The sequence below is a fragment of the Festucalex cinctus genome, chromosome 9 (assembly GCF_051991245.1).
Source record: "Festucalex cinctus isolate MCC-2025b chromosome 9, RoL_Fcin_1.0, whole genome shotgun sequence".
Classification (NCBI taxonomy): domain Eukaryota; kingdom Metazoa; phylum Chordata; class Actinopteri; order Syngnathiformes; family Syngnathidae; genus Festucalex; species Festucalex cinctus.
In genome coordinates, this window is record NC_135419.1 from 16,204,300 (window position 1) to 16,227,166 (window position 22,867).

General features: G+C 37.6%; 1 protein-coding gene across 14 annotated transcripts in view; it reads left to right on the forward strand.

Annotated features, from left to right (window-relative positions):
• The first annotated feature begins 1,286 nt into the window (after positions 1-1,286).
• prom1a (prominin 1a) overlaps positions 1,287-22,867 on the forward strand; it is a 52,495-nt gene continuing 30,914 nt past the window's right edge. For 11 of the 14 annotated variants that reach the window (XM_077531720.1, XM_077531722.1, XM_077531721.1 and 8 more), the window contains exons 1-4: positions 1,287-1,682; positions 16,468-16,526; positions 16,772-16,798; positions 19,946-20,151. In XM_077531720.1, coding sequence (XP_077387846.1) covers positions 1,454-1,682; positions 16,468-16,526; positions 16,772-16,798; positions 19,946-20,151 — 521 coding nt within the window. In that variant the 5' untranslated portion in view covers positions 1,287-1,453. The remainder of the gene's footprint in view (positions 1,683-16,467; positions 16,527-16,771; positions 16,799-19,945; positions 20,152-22,867) is intronic. The other 3 variants (XM_077531725.1, XM_077531727.1, XM_077531728.1) reach the window with 1 other exon arrangement.

A 22,867-nucleotide genomic window follows, 5' to 3' on the forward strand; every position in this document is an offset into this window, starting at 1 on the left:
AATGCCTGCGATCTCATCAATTTTATTTTTTTAGAATTAAAATTTTTTTTAGAAAAAAAGTATTATCTCGTCTTTTTATCAAAGCTAAGCAACAAATTAGCAAAAAAAAATATTTTTTTTCCCCTTTCAAAATATTTGCATGCCATCTTATATATTTGAACTTGTTTTTTAAAATAAAGTAAATTTAATAAAACATTTAAATATGCACATACAGTATAGGTGACAAAACAATGTAAATAGTTTAAAAGTAAGATTTCTATATATATATATTTTAAATGAAAAAGATTGTGCCACATGTTTTAATGATCAACTCTGGATGTCTGTAAACTCACTTTATTTTTGAAATTATAAATATATATTTAAAGAACACAAAGTCTCATTCCTAGCTTGGTTTTATTGTGGAAAAAAATCTATACAGCGTTAGTGTGAAATCTAATATTAAAAAGGAAATTTAGCATTCATATTTACATAAAAAATCCTAAATCTAAAACAAATCATAGTTTCTTAAAAATATATATTTCACATTAAATAATCAAAACTGCGATATTGTATCTTATAACATTTAGCTTTTATTACAAAGAATAACTGCTAAGTTTCAACATTTTAACGTAAAAAGAAAACTGTGATGCAAACTGACTGTATATATATATTCATGCTAATAACCCACTTTTCCACTTTCCCATGTTTTCCTTCCTTGTGAGCGTCTCTCCCTCCCCAGGGGGAAGGTATAGACATCCAATACCTGCTGACGAGACACAATGACATCATTGTACACTCCCGGGAGGTCAGGGGCCTCCTGGAGGCAACATCCTTTCAGGCAAATGTGATGGAAACCTCCAAAGTGATACAATTTCTAATCCGATGGTGTGCGGCATTTGGGCTTTTTTAGTTTTTGCGTGGTCACTATAGAAACAGGTAGTGGACGTGAGATTTTAGATGAAGCTTCTCACTTAAATGTTATTAAATCTTTTTATCTGTGTGAATAGAGTAATAAAAGTGAGTAACGTTAGTTTAATACATTTTCGGGGGGATAAAAAGAACATTTCCACTTGACCACCAAACGTTTAAACCGTTGTATACTTTTTTTTTTTTTTTTTTTTTTTTTAAAGCTTGAACGTTGCAGTGTCCTTCCTCTTTTCTTCCGCAGGGGGCGCCCATCCTCCACTCACCGCGCGCTCCCGCGGCACGCACGGATGCTGATATAGGCAGGGAGCGCGCGCGCCACCCGTAGCGAGTGCGGGCTTGCGTGTGGACGGAAGTACTCGTCGCAGAGCGGAGACGGCGGGGAGAGGATCTCCCAGCGTGGAGGCACAGTCCGCAGCTGGGCGGGGGGGAACAACGATGCCCAATCGCCGGTAGCCGGCGCTTCCTACCCGGACACTTTCCCCACATTTCAACCCGTTCACCTGAGCCACCATCCGGAAGATCCACGCTGCCTTCTAGAGGACTCACGATGGGTAAGAGCGGAACCCTGGTGCTCCTCTGCATGCTGCTGGGCTCCGGGAAGCTCCAGGAACCGGAGCCCAGAAGGCTGCCACCCCCGCCGGCCAAGTTGGACTTCGGCTACGTGCCCGCCGGAGTGTACGAGACGGTGGCCCACTACGAACCGGGACCCATCGGCATTCTCTTCCACATGGTGCACACTTTCCTGTGCGTGGTGCAGCCCAACGACTTCCCGCAAGGTAAGCAAAGCCCACCAAGTTACTTTTTTTCCATTATATAGTATTTTTAATTTCACATTTTATAATGAGAGTAGAGGGTTGAGACCCAAGAGGTACCTTGGGTTCAATTCCGTGAGCAAAGCACAGTCTAAAATTGTGTTAAGTGCATGCAATTAAAAAAAAAATGTTTAGTTCATTTTGATTTATAATGCATGAGTGTGGGTCAACCTGAGGCACGTGTACAAAATATGACACACAAAAGCCTATGTACGTCATTTAGTTTAGTCAATTTAACAATAAAAAAAAGAACAAGTGAAGGAATAAAGCCTGTAATATACAACCCGACCTCTAGTCTAATGCATCAAATTTTATTTTACCTAATTTTGTTAGCGCTAAGACAAACACATTGTTAGCTTCCCGTTAGCTGCTACGCAGAGTTTATTTATAATAAAAAAGAATAAGAATGCTCAGATATGGCCTTTTCTTTGTTTTTTCTCGTGTAATGTTATCTTAGCATTAGTTGCCATCTAGTTTGCTTGTTTTTTTAATATATATATATATATATATATATATATATATATATATATATATATATATATATATATGCAATTGACAATGATAACCATGTTCTAATATCTGTCAACATATTTCATCTTTTTCGCTTGTTTTTAGCCTATACGCTATGTCCACATTAGCATAAATTCTGACTGTTTTTCTGTTTGTTTTATAAAAATTTGACATTTTTGTTTGCCTCTATGTTAGAGTAGCATTGTCCACAGCATAGTTAAAAAAATTAAATGGGTAATACCTGCTCTAACATGTTTACCATTTGTTTGTCTTTCTTGGCCTCCTACTGCCATTTTAGCTTAGCTTTAATCGTCACTTTTTTTTTTAATGTATATATAAAAACAAAAATGGAAACCCCCTGAACTAATGTGTCAACATGGTGATGTTTTGTTTTCATTAGCCCCCATAGGCAATGTTAGTTTAGAATTACTTACATGTTTTGTTTTGTTTTAATAAAAAAATATATATGTATAATCCCTGTGCTAATTTATCAACACATCAGCTTTTGTTTATTTATTTTTTTGTTGTCCATACATCATGTTAGCTTAGCTTTCATGTTGATACAGGTGACTAAGCTTGTCAAACACGAAAATGACACGTGTAACAGATTGATTAGCGCTTAAATTTCATTGCCGTGTTAGCGTATGTTGAATTTGAGGAAGCCGGGAAGTCGGAAATATCCCACTTGGATTCTCCCATCTCAAACTGTTTGAGGAAAATGTAAACAAGCAAGATGGCTGATTCCAATAAATTGTTTGTTGTTCTGGTTAGAACAAATCACGTTGTGTTCCGTGAATTCACTTATTTGGAATAACTAAATTAATGTTATAATAAATAAATACATAAATATTTTTGTAATCGTGTAATTTATCTTTTGCCATTCACAGTCGTCTCTTCGGGGATTTCCGATTTCAAAGGGGCGTTCCCATGTACACTTCCTGGTTTGTCGTAGGAAAAGTAAAAAACAAAACAAAAACATAAACAAAAAGCTTCCTCAAATGCAAATTAGAGTCAAGACGAAATGTGTGACACCTATATTGTGCTAGGTCCTGCTCATGTCATCTTAGCATTAGTGGCTACTCAGGTGACCAAGCCTGTCACACAAAGCTAACATTTCTTGCTAACTGCACATCAGAATAGTTTGCACACATGCTACTTTGGTCACGGTGTTCATTAGTTTAGCCTCAATTCGCTATGCTAGCTTAGCATTAGCATCGGCGGTGTTAACTAAATCTGTGAAATTTACAAACTGGCGCAAAAAAAATCGTCAGACACAACTGGGCGTCAGGTTGAACAGGTACGCTAGCACTTAGCCTCAATTTTGTCATGTTAGCTTAGCATTAGCAGCTGTTGACTCAGCTTGTCATCCTTAGCACGAGTATGTTTTTTCACTGTCGAAATTTGTATCTCGCCCCCTCCATTGTAATGTTTTCTTTTTGTGACGCTATTAGTTTGCACTTAATGCAATTAAAGACACGCACACTGAGTGTGAGTGTATGTTTAATGGTGCTGAGAGTGTGTAGGAGTGTACTTGTGTGTGTGTGTGTGTTTATGTTTAATGGGGGTCTCGGGATGTGCAAAGATGCCCTCCTCCTCGTCTAAGTCTACAGGACATTATGCAGATTAGCAGCTCGGTGAGTCACCTTGTTAACTGGCTAAATCCCATAATGCCTTGCACCATATGCTGTTTAAAATCTCTGTTCCATGCAAGCGCTACACTAACATACACACACATTGTGATGGAGAGTACATAATATTCTAACGGAGAGACTTTTCTACATGTTAGAAGAATGTATCATGTATCCTATGGATCAATATCACAACATATTGTATCATTAGCTCTATTAGCGTTTGATATTGATATTATCATGAATCATTATATGTGAAGATTCAAATACTGGCAAACTAGCATATCATCTTTTAGAAGTATTGCTCAGTGAAAACGACCGACTCACTAATGTTTGATGTTGCCAACACACCCATGTATCGATTTGAATCGTTTTCTCTAAGTTAACAGTATCATTTCATTTGCATATATTGCTATGTATTGCATTGTATCATTATTACTCTGGGTTCAGCATTGAAACATCGTTAGATAGATCATTTATGTATCATGTCGTTATTTCCCAAGGTACTGTATCGGTAAACTAGTATTTTTGCATTATATCGTTATTTCTTAGGGGAAAGTCACATTAATATCTTTATATATCGTATCATTATCTTTCAGACAACCGTTTAGATATGTCATATTTGTATTGTAATATCTCAGAGATATCAATACATGAGGATTTGCTATTGATACTGTCATGTATCCTTTCCATTCAGTGTACCGTATCGATACACAAGCATTAGCTATCGCAATATATTGTATTGCTATCTGTTAGCGTACATTTTCGATAAAGGTTGGGCAAGTACTGATGCCAGGTATTGATATTTGTGTCAATACCAGCCTTATTTTAAGGTATCAGTACTTGTGACGGTGGCCAATATCAATATTGACCACCCTATTGTGGCCATTTTGCTATCAGGAACTCTGAATTTAAAAATAGAAGAATAGAAATTGACCATTAATTTCATGAAATTCTGAAGAAACATGCTATTTGGCATTCATAGCTTTTTCTTTAAGATTATCTGCCATAGTGCTTTGGGAGAATTTTATGTACTTAGTTGTATTAGTATTTGGTATCTGTGTCTACTCACTATTTAAGTACTCATACTGGTATAGGTCTGAAAAAAGTGATATTGATCATCGCTAGTATCGTTATCATGAGATATTAATATGTGAGGTACCGTCGTCTCTCAGATTATGGTATGATACATTTGCATTAGTTATCAATATCATGATGTATCGTGAGTACGGCACCATTAAATATTGATACAGTGAAATGGAGTGTTGTCATAATTTATTAGTGTAAAAAAATATATCCAATTTTTTTATGCGTGTGTCTCAGATAGCATTTTCTTTTATTTTTTAATTTTTAAACCTGACATTTCCTGGTTTGCATTAAAAAAAAAAAAAAAAAATCCACGTGTTGGCTAATGGAAGCGCAACCGCGGGAAGCCACTCAACACTTTTGTGGCCGCACACAATGGCTGCTTGTGGTTTTGTTTTACAAATGAGCGCTCATGTCGCGTACTCGTCGTCGTCGTCGTCGTCGTTGTTGTTGTTTGCCGTTTCACTCATGGAATAGTGTGGCCACTGTTCCATTGTGAGTGCGTATGAGTGACTCAGGCCAAATATTCAGTGGTGCCTTCATCCGTCTCCACGTTGCCTCGGGCTCTTCTGTCCGCCGTCATCAGGAAGCGGCTCACTCACTCTGCACATCGACCGACTCCCGATCAGCCAGACATGTGAAATACTGATATCAATGTGTATCATCTAGTTATCGCGAAGGATAAATTGACATGTATTACAAAGGGTACAGTATTGTTATCTCGGCATTAGATTTTGATATTGTGATGTATCGTGTTATTATCCCTCAGCTTATACGGTAGTACTGTATATTAGAATGTATCACACTGATACATCAATCGATATTATGACGTACCGTGGAGTGATTTCTCAGTGTAGGGTATCAATACACCACTATTAAAATACAATGTATCATATTGATATTTCTTAGGTTATAGGATCGATATACTCGCTTTAGATATCAATATGTGTTGTATTATCGAGTACAACACAATATTGACACACCGGTATTGATATTGATATCGATTTTGGGGCAAGTCTTATCCCTGTGTAAATATCGATTCACTGGCAGGAGATATTGATATCGCAAGGCTATCAAATCATTGCACAATTAACAGGTTTTGATATTGTAGCATATATCATGATGGCTCAGGGTACAGTATCGATACACCAGCATTACGTATTGGTATTGTATTGTAATAGCCCCTTTAAAATCGAAAAAAGATGCATTTTTTGCCGATTTTGCAAAAATGTTTCGTTACATAGCAACAAATTACAGCATAAAACCAAGATAATGACAGACCAACTTCCCCCAAAATATCGGCAAATAAATTGCCCAATTTCGTCATTTTTTTGTCTCTGTTGTATAGTTAAGCAAATACTAAAAGAAAAATGATTTTAAAACAGCCAAATGACACTTGTGATTTATATCTTTGTTGTTGTAACAGTTTAGGCACCAATTTTATTATTTATAAATTATTTAATTCATTTTTTTTTTTTTTTTTATTTAATCGACCAATAAATCGGTTATCTGAATTTTATTCTACCAAATATCGGAATCTGCTACGGACTCACAAAATGCATATAGTCGGGCAATTTACCAATGTACAATGTAAAGTATTGTCACATCACTATTTGATAGTATTTGATTGAAACAGGTCCAAGATCGACACACCGCCATCAGATATTGCAATCGTGATGTTTCGTATCATCTCTCATGGTACGGAACGGTTAAACGAGCATCTTGGTTGAGCCCGTTGCAGAGTTTAGTCATGAGACAAAGTCCAAACAGTTTAGTTGTTTTCCCTGTGCTTCAACCCCAAGCAACTCACTCTAATTAATAATTACCTCAAAGTCGTCAACCAATAATTCATCACCAAATCGTTGTTTTTTTTTCCGTTCCCTTTCATAAGGCAAACGATGTTCACTTCACCGACAAGGGAGAGAAGGAAAGCGGGCTGGTGTTGATGTTTTCACTAAGACATTCTGTTTGAATGGATGTCTGCCCGGAAGCCTGGAATGCATCAACAGCGTGTCTCGTTTGGGCCGATGTTGTTCACAAACAATGTTAAAAAAAAGAAAACATAATTTGTGTTGTTTTTTTTTCTTTTCTTAAAACTTTTAAATCTGACTTAGGTAACTCTGCAAAAGGCTAACAATTTGTATGATAGTCAAAACTGCTTTCCAATATTTACACAGTCCCAATACTTTTGTCTGTATGTTTTCCCTCCAAATACCAAACGCAAAGCGACCTTTTCCCGGCACGGAGACGAGCGGCTCACAGCAATCAGACGAGCGAGCGTTGACATTTCTATCTGCCTTCTCTCAGACCAACTCCCACGGTGAGGCGCAAATCAGTCAAAACAAAGCGGCGTCGGCGTGCCGTGCTGTTACGGCGCAGCGGGCGTCGACCTTTTCGGAGGTCTGATTGCGGCTTCCTGCCGTGCCTTGACGGCATCTTGTAACTTTTGGTGTTCAGCCTCGCGAGTTAGTGAAGTGACATGTTCAAAATGTCTTTGCGACAAGAAAGACTGTTTAGAGAACCATTAAGAGTTTAAGTTTTGAGAATGTTTAGGAGGCACTGCAACGAAACCTGAATTCTCTAAACGGTCTTAATGGTTTCCTAAACAGTCACTTGGAAATTACTTTGCCACAAGAAAGACCATTAAAACCATTTGGAGAACCATTAAGACTCTTTTGAGAATGTTAAGGAAATGCTGCCACCTTTTAACAAACCCTGAATTATTTAAACAGTCTTAATGATTTGCTAACAGTCTTAAAAGGTATTTATTGTAGTCACGGTTCGTTCAAGGTCGCAGCGTTTCCTAAACACTCACTAAACAGTCTTAATGGTTCTCTTAACAGTCTTAAATGGTCTTTATTGTCGCAAGGATCAAGAAAGACCATAAGGACTGTTTAGAGAACCCTTAAGATTGTTTAGAGAACATCTAGAAAATGCTGCGACCTTGAACAAACACCGATGTGAAATCAGCATTCATTAAGCCCATATCCCACTGAGGGATGAGTTTGATGCTAGCGAATGCCGATTTCACGACAGGGTTCGTTCAAGGTTGCAGCGTTTCCTAAATGTTCTCTAAACATTCTAAATCAGGCATGTCAAACTCAGTTTGGCTCTGGGGCCGGATCCAGACTTTCTGTTCTCAGGTGGGCCGGATCAGTAAAAATGTCAACTCCAACTATTTAGTTTTGTTTTTCATTACTATGCTTTATCATTCAGCCTACATTTGTAGCCTACCCTACATATTATAATCACGGATGACAAGGGATCTTTTCTAACCACAACACATTTATTCACAAACAATGGAGAAAAAAATGATTTTCATGTTTGGCATTGAATGTGTTAACAACTGGTTTATTTTAACAGTTGAGTGAATGCAGTTTTACACCTGAACCAACTCACCACACTAAACAAACTCAAGTGGGAGCTATGAAAAAAAATGTTTTGCCTTAATTGTCACACTGCTTTGAAATAATAATAAATAAAAATATATAATAATAAATAAAAATACAAAATAAAAGTTTTAGCAGTGCATGGGCAATAAGATTAGACCACATCAGCTCAAACTACTAGGCTGGGCCTACTGAAGCTGAGAATATACTGCACAATATTAATTGTCTTTAATATGAAACCAGATTAATCTTATTTTTAATGATCTGTATTCATGAGTGCAAACAAATATCGTGTCATCACACTTTTTTTCTCTCTCTCACTGCACTCATGCAGTCTACTTGCTGCTGCTGGCTCCGTATTGTAATATGTAATATTAAACTCTTTGAACACTGCAACTTGCTGATTACAAACCAAGCACACTGGTTTTGCATTCACTTCTGTGAATAAATAATTCTCAGTCCATTTTTCCTGGAAAACCCTGCACTCCGTGTCCACTTTTCTTTTTTTTGACAGTGCCATTTTGGGAAGGGTGTGTTGACCGATAACTTTAGTAGTAGTGGTGAATGGTGAAGCAAGCTTACCGGTTTATTTCTAGTTGGACACATCATGTTGCGAATGTTTATTTCCTGGTACTAACTCGTGTCAGTGCTGCATGCTGGACGTGAGCTCTTTTACTGCCCTCTAGCGGCCGGAGCGAGTATTTGGTTTGTATTTATTTTAAAAAATCATAACTTTTGATAGAAATGAGCTATTGACTCGCTTTTTTTTTTTATATACTCAGAAATTTATGACGGGCCGGATAAAATCATCCAACGGGCCGGGTCCGGCCCGCGGGCCGTATGTTGGACATTCCTGTTCTAAATGGTCTCTGTTGTTGTAAGGATCAAGAAAAGACCATTAAGACTGTTTTGAGAGCATTTCGTAAACGCTGCCACCTTGAACGAACCCCGATGAACGCTGATGTGAAATTGGCATTCGCTAGCATCACAAACATTGAAGCCTCAGTGGGATATGGGCTTAATGGATGTTAATTTCACGTCAGTGTTGGTTCAAGGTCGCAGAATTTCCTTGATGTTCACTAAACAGTTTTAATGGTTTTCTAAACAACCTTAATGGTCTTTCTTGGTCCTTGCAACAATAAAGACCAGACTCTTCGCTGGCCTTCCTATTTGTGACGTAAAGATCCAACTTTTTGTTTGCTTCTTACTAGGGCCCGATTGATGTGGATCTTTTGGAAGCTGATGCTGATTCCGATATTTGGCAGAATAAAATTCAGATAATTGATTGATCAGAGGATTATTATTATTATTATTATTATTATTATTATTATTATTATTGTATTTATTTATTTATTTTTATTTATTGTTGCAAGGACCAAGAAAGACCATTAAGACTGTTTAGAGAACCATTAAGCCTGTTTAGAGAACTATTGACTGTTTAGAGAACATCTAGGAAATTCTGTGACCTTGAATGAACCCTGGCATAAAATCAACATTTGCTAAAAATAAAAATAAAATAATAATAATCCTCCGATTAATCGATTGTCTGAATTTTATTCTGCCAAATATCGGAATCATCAGCTTCCAAAAATGCACATCAATCTGGCCCTAGTAAAAGGCAAACAAAAAATTTGATTTGTACATCACAAATGGGAAGGCCAGCGAAGAGACGACTCAATTAACGGACGCACTCAAAAGGGCGGAAAGATCGGACGCCTCCTCTCGGTGCGTCTCATCATTTTTTTTGGGGGGGGGTCGTCGTCGTATTCGGGTTATTGGAGGAGAAGCGAGGCGAGCGGGGATAGCAAGTCATGCGTTCCCCCGCTTCCTTTGTTCCGCTCGGTTGGCGGATACTGACGCTTCCCCTCTTCGCCACTGGACAATAAACGGCCTGACTCAACTGCCGACAAAAACGCTTCCTCTTATGTGACAACCACGTGCTCACACACATTTACGCTGACGTCGAAGTATCATTAGTTAACAAAAAAAAATAAGAATATAACTAATAAAAAGAAATTAAAAGAAAAACAATCTTAATTTAAATACATTTAAATATTCATTTTGGTATCACGGTATGCGCGTCCAGGTAGTTGTTTGATTTAATTGGCAGCTTCCAACCAGGCATGACACAGTTGGCCTCGCTGCTAATGATCCCACTTCTGACACCATTAGTCATGGATATTGTGAAAGCCAACCCACGTTTTGAACCTTGTGCTAAGAAACGATCTTCTGACACCATTTTCATGAAAATTGAGGACTCAGGTTTTGGTGGGTTGAGGGTATGCAAAAATGGTGTCAGTAGTGGGATTTGTGTGATGTGCCTTGTTCCACCTAAATCTGGAACACTAGTGAGAAAATCTGGGATGAGGGCACTAAAAGAAGAAAAATCAGAATAGTGATTGTGGACCTCAGTTTCCAAACGGAGACGCCTGTGATGGCCTCATTGCTGTAGATCCCACTTCTGACACTATCGCTCACAAAAGTTTAGTGAAATTTTTTTGGGGGTTAACAAAAACAAACTGTCACCATGCTGACAAGGAGCCACGTCGCCAGTTTCTAAACTAGGCAAGCCATGGATGGCCTCACTGCTTGTGGTCCCACTTCTGACACCAGTTGTCATGGCTGTTGGATAAACTCAATTTGTATTTGAAGTTGGGCCAATTGGGTTGAAATATACAGATTTGTTGACCATGCTGCCAAAGAGACTGGTAGCCAGCTTTCAAAATGGGCACACCATGATGACTGATGATCCCGCTTCTGACACCGGTTGTCATAGACGTTAGTTAAATTTAACCTGCATTTTAACCAACTAGAATGAAACGTGCTGATTTATTTTAATAGCCAGGTTACAAGCTTCTAAAAATGGGAATGCCATGGATGACTTCACAACTATTGATCCCACTTCTTATACCAGCTGCATTTGAACCTGCGGGTCTATTGGGTTGAAATATACATGCTCACTTACCAAGCTGCCAAAGCGCCGGCTAGCAAGCTTGCAGACTGGCTACGGCATTGACAACCATGTCGTTAATGATCCCACTTCTGACACCGTTCATCAACTTGAATGTTTAGGGTTTGGTTTGTTTGCTAGCATGGTGCTTCACGGAGGCACACAGGTTCATTCAAAGTTGCGTTGGCGTGTAATGTTGCCTCATCGTACGTTAGTAGTGACTCCCAGCTACTACTACGTGTCACCTCGCACCCGTGTCATGTCACATCCACAACCACTACATCGATTTCGTCCCGGTTGAGCTTAGCTGAGACGGCAGATTGTCTCCGTGTGTGTGAGACGCCCATCAATGTGATTCCCACTCGAGGCGAGGCTGTCATGCTGCAAACATGCCACCGCTTTCTTTTCTTTTTATTTATTTATTTTTTGTTCAGATGCTCATGCGGTCAGTCGAGCGCACTAGCAGCTGCGCACGTGAGCGCGGGGAAGCAGGCAGGACACATCTGGCGAACATGCCAAGCGCACGCGTGTGCAGGAAGGAAAGAGCTTGTGTGGCGTAAAAGGGGCGATTGGATTCTCCTCTCCATAGTAACAGATTCTATGGTAACAGTTGTGACCTTGTGCGGAGGTGTTTGTTTTGCAGCGGGCAACCTCGTAAAAGCAGAGGAGGGATATTGCAACACACGCTATTAAGTGTAGTGGTTCAGAGTGGTAAATTGTTGTTGTGTTTAGGCCGTCAAATGACTCTCAAAATTGAGCGTTTTGCTCATTGGCTGCTCTTTTTGTGGTCCCACTTCTGACACCAGCTGTGATGAAAGTTGAGTACCCTCAAATCAGATTTGACCACCAGTCTGGCAGGTAGAAACGCCTGAATATGGACCATTGCATTAAAGTCCGCTTCCGACCTGGCTTGTGGTGCCACTTCTAACACCATTTGGTCACATATGTTGAGTAATCACGACGGACGTTTCAGTGTTGGTCTAGTAAACAACCTGTAGATTGAACATGCCGCCAAGGATTCAGGTGATTTGTTATAGTAACGAGCTTTCGACTTCGCCTCACTCCTTGTGATCCCACTTCTGACGCCATTTGTCACAAAAATTATTTTCCGCCAAATCTGATTTGATTGCAAGTTGGTTAAGATGAAAACGAAAACCCTGTGTTTTGACAATGTTGCCCGCTTCCGATGGGAAATGCCACGGACATTTCTTGATCCCACTTCTGATACCCTTTTGCCAATACGTGGCAAAAGGTAAATTCAACGCACATTTGAAGCTTCGTCTATTACGGTTGATAAAGCCCTGTTGATTGACCATGATAACAAACTTCTAGGATATTTGTAGTATCTGGTTTCTCCTGTTTGTCATCCCACTTCTGACACCATTGATCACAAAAGTTTAGTACATCCAAATGAGCAGAAGTCTATTGGGTTATAAAATCTGTAGATTGGCCCTGCTGCCAAAAAGCCAGGTTTCTAGTTTCCAACTGGGCACGCCGCGTATGTTTTGTATACCCACTTCTGACACCACTTGACAAGGATGTTGCGTAAACTATTCAACCCACATTTAAATCCAGATCTATTGGATGAGGAAAACCTGTAGATTGTTAAAGATCCATGTTACTTATTGTGGTAATTTTGTCTCTAATGCCCCTCATCCCACTTCTGACACTTTTATCACAAAAGTTTAGTGCCCTTAAATTAGATTTTATCACAATTTTGCTGGGTGGTACAATGACCAAATAGCTTCCAACTTGGTGCACCACTGCCTGTGGTCCCACTTCTGACACCATATCGACTTTGAATTAAAGCAACCTGCATTTGAACCCAGGTTCTTGGGTTTCATACCACAAACCACATCAACCACAAAACGAAAGAAATTATCAACTCATCTTCCTCGCCTTCAAGTCTGTATACTTTCCTAAAGTATTTTTTGGAATGTGAAAAATTGAGAGCATCAGCAAACTTGGTTCATGTCGAGCGGCGTTGCCTTTTCCCTTCCCACATTCCAATTCCGCGTGGATGGGAACCGGCAACATCAAATTGACAGAGATAACGTCGCAGCCGAAATCCCCCGAGTGGCTGTTTGCTTTGTCGTTGTACAAACGGCGTAAAGCTGAATGAAGTTTAGCGGCGTGCTAGCGTGTCCCGGCCTGGCTTACATATTCCGTATTTCTACTTTGTTCCATAAGCCGGTTAGCACGCAGCTTAGCGAGCGGGCTGATATTACAGTCTGCTGGCGTTTAGAGCAACTTGATTAGTTTTTCGACTTTCCTCGCGCATCCATCCGTTCATTCATGTCGTTTTGCACCTCTCACTTCTACTTTTCTTCAACCGTGTCAGCCAGTTTGCCACATTTCTATTCACATCACAGATTTTTTTTTATTTATTTTTTTACTTCTGTCTTCCTCGTCTGTTTTATTTCTTTATTTTTGTACACTTTCAGCCTTTTAGCTCCTCGGCGCTAATGCCGAGCGAGTCATAAGACGAGAGAGGATAAGCTCCAGGCCTGGCACCGGCGAGCCGTGTTCAGCACTTTGAGCGCCGCAATGCTAATTTTATGTTTGAGCCCAGCTCGTCGAGAGAAGAATCCCGTCAGAAAATACTGGACCCACTGCTCACTCATCTTGTCAGAAAATATGGATTGGAATCAATGTTTACTTAATTATTTATTATGGTAATATTATCAGTATTTAAAAAAAAATATTTGCAAGCTACAGGAATTTTAGGTTCAGTCGATTTATCCACTTGCCCGCAAGGTTGTATTATTTATATATTTCTCCTTTAATGATATTTAATTGTATTTTGGGGTGTTTTTCTTAAAAAAATTTTTTTATTTTTTTTAAGATTAGTTCTTATTGTACATATATATTTTTACATTTTCATTTTATTCACCTTAACAAAGAAAATCCTAGTGGGAATTGTTTTTTACTTTTTATATTTTGCTAAATAACATTAATTAAAATATATTGTTTAGAAATGTAGTAAAAATTCAAATAATTATTGCTGTTATAAAGCTTATGTTAAGATATTTTCCTTTTTTTTTAATGCTTTTTTCAATTAGTGAAGCCCAGCCTTCAAAGCAAACATGGTGAAGCCACATATAGATGTTGTGCTGTACACAAATGGAATGAGCTGTCAATGCCCATCATTTTAAATTCAGGTTAAAAACTTTGCGTTTTACCATACCTTTGATCAAGGTCTTTATTTATTTTACTTTATTTTCTTTACTTAACTTTTAATTTTTTAAGTGTTCTGTGAATATATGTTCTTTTAGTTATTTTGCTAAGCTACTTTTATTTTGCTCCGACTGTTGTTAGCTGTTGTGTTTGTAAATGCTTTTCGGTGTTGTGTATTTGTTGCTTGTGTGAAGCACATCGAGTTTCCTTGTGTATGAATTGTGCTGTTTAACTAAAGCTGCCTTACCTCGCCTTCCTTTTCAGTTGATGTTGCGTAACACAGGTAACATTGGCATTGTTTCGTCACCGTAGGGGAAACACGCCACCACACAAAAGGTCCAAAGATCATCACGGTCTTTTATGTGCTTTTCCCTTTTATTGCTTTTCTTCCCAAAACCCTGATCATTTTACATCTGGCCCGAAAACCCACAATAGATGCTGACAAAAGCCATACAAATTCACACAAGAACTGCCATTTAGGACTCACTGACCTTTCCAAGACTTTCCTTGCTTTGGGAAACATCAGGTCTTCTTCATTTACTGTAACCAGACAACCGGCTTGACTTTCACTCTTTCTTTTTTTTTCTTTTTTTTTTGTAGCATTACAATTGATGTGATCACTCCTCTCACTTGTTACGATATAAATGAACAGAACCGCTAGAAATAACCAATAAAGTTGATAAAGTAGCAGTACAGCACTAAAGTCTGTCACGGTTCAAAAGGCCTCGATTGAGTTGAATCCCGGAAATCGTATTTGTGGAAGAAGCTGTTGAAGTAAGCGGTATGTCAACAGGATCAAAAGGAATTCATCAAAAATGTTTGACCCTGTCAGTTTTCATCCAAGGGGGAACAATTTGGTCAGGGGAGTTGTGGCAGATTTTAGCTGACAAAGTCCCATCAACGTCACTTTGCAGATGTCACAGTCCACGTGTGCTTTAGACTTATTTATGTATTATTATTATTATTATTATTATTATTATTATTATTATTATCATTATTCAGTGAATTATTGCTTAGTTGGTCTGCTTAGCAGTTATCAATTTCAAATGGCAAGGAATTGTCGTAGAAAACTTCAAGAATGTCCAAATACTGATGCACATAATTTGTTTATAAGGTAAAAATATTTTGTAATGGTTTCGCACTAGGAAACGCTTATCCAAGTGTAGAGAAATTGAGTAGCACTTTGTACTTATTTACCATCAGAAAATGCACATCTGTGTATTTATATAAAAATGTAAGACTTTTTTTTTAAATTTATTTATTTATTTTATTTTTTTTAATAGTCTAGCACTAGAAATTAATATGGATGTATGTTTTTATATCGGGTGGGATATTTTTGTAGTGGTTTCGCACCTGAAAAGGCACCATTTGGGCATTTTGGGAATAATTTAGCCACAGAAATTTATCGTCATGTTCATGTATGTTTATGTAGTTAACAAGGTAGGATATTATGGAATAGTTTAGCACCAGAAGCACATGTTCACTGTGTGTACTGTATATATATGTATAACCATAGAAAAGACTTGGCATTCTGGAATGGTTCAGCACCAGAAATGTATATTCATGTATGCTTGTGTACTTTGCAAGGTGGGAGATTTTGGAACAGTTTACCACCAGAAATGCATGTCCATATAGTGCAGAATTCATATCTGTTTGTACTCACAAAATAGACTGGATTTTTTTGTAATGGCTTAGGACCGTAAAATACATATTAAATGATGTTTGTCTCAACTCAACTTTATTTCTAAAGCACTTTAAAACATGATAGGATAGTCAAGCTCCTGAAAATGCTAACTAGGAAAGCTTATGTGCAAATTTAGACATTTTTGAATGGTTTAGCACTTGAAGTGCATATTCATATAGGTTTATGTGAAAATGTAGACATTTTTGAATAATTTTAGCACCAGAAAATGCTCATCCATATGTTTGTTTGCCTTTTAATGTACTGTTGTGCGTGGAAGTTTACAATCAAGCAGTGCAGGACTAATCTCTTTTAAAATTTCTTGCAGATCTTCTTATCAGACTGGCAAAGGATAAATTTGGAGCCCTCCAGACCGACTATCACAAGGTGAGTGGATGACTTTCCAAGCTGTAAATACTTCAGAAATCACATATTGAATGACATGCCAATTTTTCCTCACGACATCCAAGAAATCCACCAGACGTTTGCATGTTGCATTTCTCTTGTTTTATTATTTTCTCTTTAGTTGGTATTGGTGGCCTTTCTTTGACGCTTGTGTTTTAATGCTTTGTCTTCTGCATGCATCTTCTTCTTCTTCTTCATCATGTGAAACCATCTGATATCTCCTTCAGCCAGAGAACATAGTGCTGAGCCTGCAGGTAACGTCTAAAAGTCCAAAGCAAATTTCAACACTCCTCACGAGAAAAGCATTCCCCTTTTTTTTTGTTTACGTCATTATCCATAAAATGCATGACTTGCTTTCATCCCTTTCCGCAAACTTTTTAGCATCCAGTAGGGAGTGATATATTCCTTATTCAAATATAATGGAATCTCTCTCTTTTTTTTTTTTTAAACCACAGGGAATATTGCGTGTCGTATAACCTATAAAACCGATAATATTAACTGCATCGGCACTGTTTGAACTAGCTGTGATTCTTGTGTAAAAAGGAGTTACTCTTAACTTCGTTGACTGTCTAACAAAATAATGACTAACAGTATGGAGGACCAAAACTGCCAAAATTAAAAATAAATAAATAAATTAATTAATTAATTAATACTTGACTAAATAAATAAATAAATGACTAGATAAATAAATGACTAAAAGTGCAAATAAAAATGGATATAAAAAAAATCTGTAATTCAAAAATTAAATACAAATGTATTTATTTATGTATATGTATTATTTTTGCTCTTTTTATTTCCAAATATATTTTTGGGTGGGGATATAATTTTCGAATTACATTTTTTTATATCCATTTTTATTTGCACTTTTAGTCATTTATTTATCTTTTTTTGTCATTTATTTATTTTGAATTTTGGCAGTTTTGGTCCTCCATATTACAGTACACCACATGCCTTTCATGTTTTCAGCGTTTAAAATCTTCGTACATGCAATATAACATTTGACATTGATGCTAAACCATCCAAAAATATCCCCCTGCCCCGTGTAAATAAAGACATAAAGATATTAATTTTCTGGTCATTACAAAATGTCCATATTTGCAGGCAAACACATGGATGAGCATTTTCTGGTACTAAACCATTCCAGAATATCCATATTTGCACCTTAATGTTTCTGGATTTGCATTGCTGGTTTTAAGCTAAACCATTCCAGAAATGTCAGATTTTGTGCATAAATACATATTTAGTATATGCATTGTTTAGTAATAAACATTCCTAAATTTCAAAACTTACGCATAAACATAATGGATATGCATTTTTCTAGTCCTAAACCATGCCATGATATCAACCTTTGCACATCAATGCTTCTACTGTAGCTACTATGTATTTGCGGTGCTAAACCATTCAGCTTTTTTTTTTTTTTAGATGAAGTATTCCTAAATGAACTAATTTAAGCATTAAAATATGTTGAAATATTTCTCTTTTTTTTTTTGTGCTAAACTATTCCAAAATGTAACGAAGTGTAGTAGAATATTTAGCATGCGTTCTCTCCAAGCACGAAGCTGGAACCTTTCCGCCCACCCGAGGACGCTCCGGCGGTTGTTTTGGTGATTTTTAACATCTTAACTACAGCGACACGCCGCCACCTCATCTTTGCGGAAGGTCACATTCTTCCTTCGGGCTCTCGCCAAAACAAAGCAACCGTCCAAAAATAGTACGAGCTTTAAGCCATGGAGGGGAAAAAAAAAAAGTTATTATGACAAGTTGAGACAGTGGGGAAAAATGCAGATTTCGTATGATGATATAGAATAAAATCCATTCCATGAAACTGGGATTTGAGGGGGATTATATTTTTTATTTTCTTTTAAGCCTTTGATACTGATTTAAGTCCAACTTTCTCTGCGGTAGCTCAGCTGGAAGTCCAACCTTTCATCAAAAATTCTGTCTTTCCGCCTTCGTTAGTGATGCGGCGGCACCACAGGGATACACGCATTGATCTGCCAGGCGTACCCCAACAATAATGTGCTTGCCATGGCATTGATCATATTTAATAACACCGCGGAATGGTTCATTATTAGGCTTTTCTTACAGTTTCAGCAATTTTTTGACTCTGTGTTGTGTACACAAATCCCATTTGTACACACAATAGAGACCGTTAGATTCATTTATCAACACATTCTCTGGTGCCTTCTAACTTTTCTTCTATCTACATCGTCCCACTTTTTGTTCCTCACTTGCACACAAACACAACTGCATATTCATTTTCTCAGGATAAACCATCCTGAAATTAAGTACTTGTACAAGAACACATTCTGGATATGCATTTTCTGTTGCTAAACCATTCCAGAATGTCTACAATTGTATATAAACAGATTTTATTTACCATTGTTTTTTCACGTAAATATTTATAGGTATGCATTTACCAATGCAAGACCTTTCAAAAATGTCCACGTTCAAACATACATGCTGTATTTCTGATGATAAACCATTCCTGAATATGAATATATTTGGATTTACATTTTGTGGTGCTAAAACATTCCAAAATGTCAATTTTTGCACAAAAATAGTTATACACATATGGATACACACATTTTCCGGTGCTAAACCATTCCAAACTGTCCAGATTTGCACAAAGGGCATGTCTGGATAATATGCATTTTTTTTGTGCTAGACCAGTTCAAATTCATTACCCTAATAGTTCATTTTATACATAGTTATACATTTTCTAGTACTTAACCATGTCCAAATGAATGTTATGAACCGTTCCAAATGTGTACACTAGCCGCATTTAGATTTACATTTAATGTGCTAAACCATTTTAAATTGCGCTTGGATGCTCGAAAATGTCAATTTTTGCACATAGACAAATTAATATGCATTTTTGAGAGCTAAACCATTCCAAAATGTCCATATTTCCTCGTACATTTATGGATATGTTTTATCATTTTTGGTTTCTTCTGGTGCTAAACCATTCCAAAATGTCCATCTATTGTATGTATAGGCAACAATAGTTGCTAAACAATTCCAAAAATAATCCTAAACATCAACACGAGCCGCATTTGGATTTACGTTTAATGTGCTAAACGATTCTAAATTATGCTTGCGGATGCTCTAAAATGTCAATTTTTGCACATAGACAAATTAATATGCATTTTTGGGAGCTAAACCGTTCCAAAATGTCCATATTTACTCGTACATTTATGAATGTTTTTTCGTTTTTTGTTTCTTCTGGTGCTAAACCATTCCAAAATGAAATGTATAGGCAACAATGGGTGCTAAACCATTCCAAAAATAATTCTAAACATCAAAGGCTCTGTATTTTATTTTTTTTTTTAATGCTAAATCACTCTTCTTGTACACACCTCACGGGAACCCCTAACACATATCTCTCTTTCCATCCTCAGGCGGTCTACTACGAGATGGGCTTCCTGGTGTGCGCGGCGGTTGGTGTCCTGTTCACCGTCCTGGTCCCCGTGGTGGGCCTCTTCTTCTGCCTGTGCCGCTGCTGCGACAACTGCGGCGGCGAAATGCACCAGCGGCAGCGAAAGAACGCCGACTGTCGACGAGGCCTGCTGGGGACGCTGCTCTTCTCCACCTCGCTGGTCATCACGTGAGTGTGCCGTGTTAAACCGTATGATGGGAAAATAACACATGGGTACAAACCAACACGTATCAAGAATGGTTTCTGCACACGTAAGTAGCATGTTTAGCATGACTAAACCATTACAAAGTATCCACAAATTTGCATAGCTTGCGTAACATTTTTTGGGACTTTTTTTGTGTATTTTCTGGTTCTAAACTTTTCCAAAATGGCCACCCATGTATACAGTAAATATGTATGAACAGAGGTGGGCATTTTTGCTTGCAAGTCAAAGTCAACGAGTGTTTGTATCTTGAAAAACTTGCGACCTTGCATCACAAGGCATCACTGTATACGCATCTTCATGTGCTAAACCATTCTAAAATTTGTCGATGAACGTGAGCATATGCATTTTCTGACGTCATCTACCACCACTTTTACAAGCTCATCCATCTATCTCTGGCTGTTTCTGGTTTTATCTGGTTCTAACTTGATTCAAAGTGTACCTGGAGAGAAAACATAAATTTTGTAAAAGTCAAGTGGGGATGATAAAAAAAAAAAAAAAAAAAGTGCCATGAGGTTTGTTTTGGTCCTCATTTCACTCGAGCGTCTGCTCCCGGTCGCTGGGGAGATTTAATAAGTAACGACGCTCCCTGGTGTCTGCTGGTCGTGCTTTGGAATTTCCAATAAGTAAGACTCACCCCAACCATGGAGGAAAGTCAGCCCTCGTCAAAGTAAATACACCCCTGCTGCATTGCCTTGGCAACACTTTTTTTTTTTTCCCCCACTAGCGCAAACGCACCTTAACATGTTGCCAATGTGTGTGGATGTGGAACAAGTTTTTCAAGTTCCAATCTGTCACTTTTTTTTTGTGTGAGCCAAAATGTGAGTTGCAAGCGAGGTTCAGATACGCCACCACTCAAGTATAGTGACTCCATCTCTTGACATCATCCACTACTAGGCCATGCCCCTTAAAGGCATGCATCCAACACACAAATAAATAACCTACAAATAAATACTACAGTATGTTTACGCTTTACAAAGCCAGTTTATGTCTTTACATTCATTATACAAAACGCAACAAATAATGGCAGCACTTTTGAGTGGCTAGGATAGATACATTGTGTGAATTGAGTTACGAGCTTGGTCACGGAATGAATTGAACTCGTAAGCCAAGGTACCACTGTAATGCAACTCACGATGGTGTTTGTGTACGCATTTTGGAATTGTTTAGGACCAGAAACTGCATCTCCACTATATGCTGTTTTCGTATTTGTTGTTTTTAATGACATTTTGGAATAGTTTAGCACCAGAAAATGCACAGGGGTGGACACTTTGGGAATGGTTTAGCACCAAAAACTACATATCCGTATGTTGTTTTGTCTTTTTTTTTTTTTTTTTTTTTTTAACTCATTCACTCACAGCCATTTTCACTGAAGCAACCCCCTTCGCTCCCAGCTGTTTTACTAGATTTTGACTGATTTTGGTGCAAGGCCCACAGAATATTGTGTTCTATTGCTAGAATAACATGGAACCTACCTAAGAAAAATTTCTCTTCTTTCATCAGGGAAAAAAAAAAAGCATATTTGCATCTGTTTCCGTTTTACAGCAATAGGCATTAGATTATAGCTATGTTTCATCATTATTCAAAAATCTTTTTAATATCAGTGTGGAAAAGAGCTTTTTGCAACATGGTTCTGGTTGACCTCTTATACTCTGCTGCCACCTGCTGGTCGTTTTTGTAATAACTACCATTGCTTCAAGCATTCCCTTCAGTTCAGAGGCTTCATCAAAGCCTTCTGTATGCTCTCGTATAAATATAAACAAACAAACAAAACAAAACCAAAAACGTATAAATACGTAGGGATGTAACGATATCCAAACATCACGATATGATATTATCACGATATGAACATCACGATACGATAATTATCACAATATTGTGGGGGGGTTGGCGATATTTAAAAAAGATCACAATATTGTGTTTAAAAAAAAAAAAAAAAAAAAAAAAAAAAAAAAGCTCATACTAAAAAATAGCACAATATTGTGCTTTGCTTTTGTACATAACAGCAATGCATATGAACCACCTACAATCTCTAATAACAATATTGAGGCACTTACTTGCTAATGCAAGCACACATTGATCACTTCACAAGCAAATTAGGTTCCAATTCATCTGACAATTAGCATAGATTTTAAACATTGAAGGCCAAAACATCCCTAATGAAAATTAAATTGCAATAATAAACTAGCCACTAAAGGGTGCTAGAACTGCACAAATGGAACATGACTTTTTTCACAAATGTGTTCCTTTTAACTATTGTGAACATGACAACGACAATATTGTGGCAGTTTTAATATCACAATATTGCCCTTATTGTTACATCCCTATAAATACGTCTATGGGAGCATAGTAGGGCTGGGTATTGCCGTCAACCTCATGATACGATACGTATCACGATACAGGGGCCACGATACGATACGTATTGCGATACATATGTATTCCACATAAGACACATTTTATTTCGTTTTTTTAAACAAAATATACGAAAATTGGTACACTGAGACAAGTGCCATGTTAACTTTATAAGTAAATAAATGTTGATATTCTTCCTCTGCTTTCATTTTTCTTAGCAAGACACAGTGTCCAATCACTGGTGAGCTATTTTTTCATTAATTGAAGGCAATTAACTTCAAAGACGCTGCTGGTTTTTATTTTTTAGGTACAATGCAAGCTGCAAAGGCA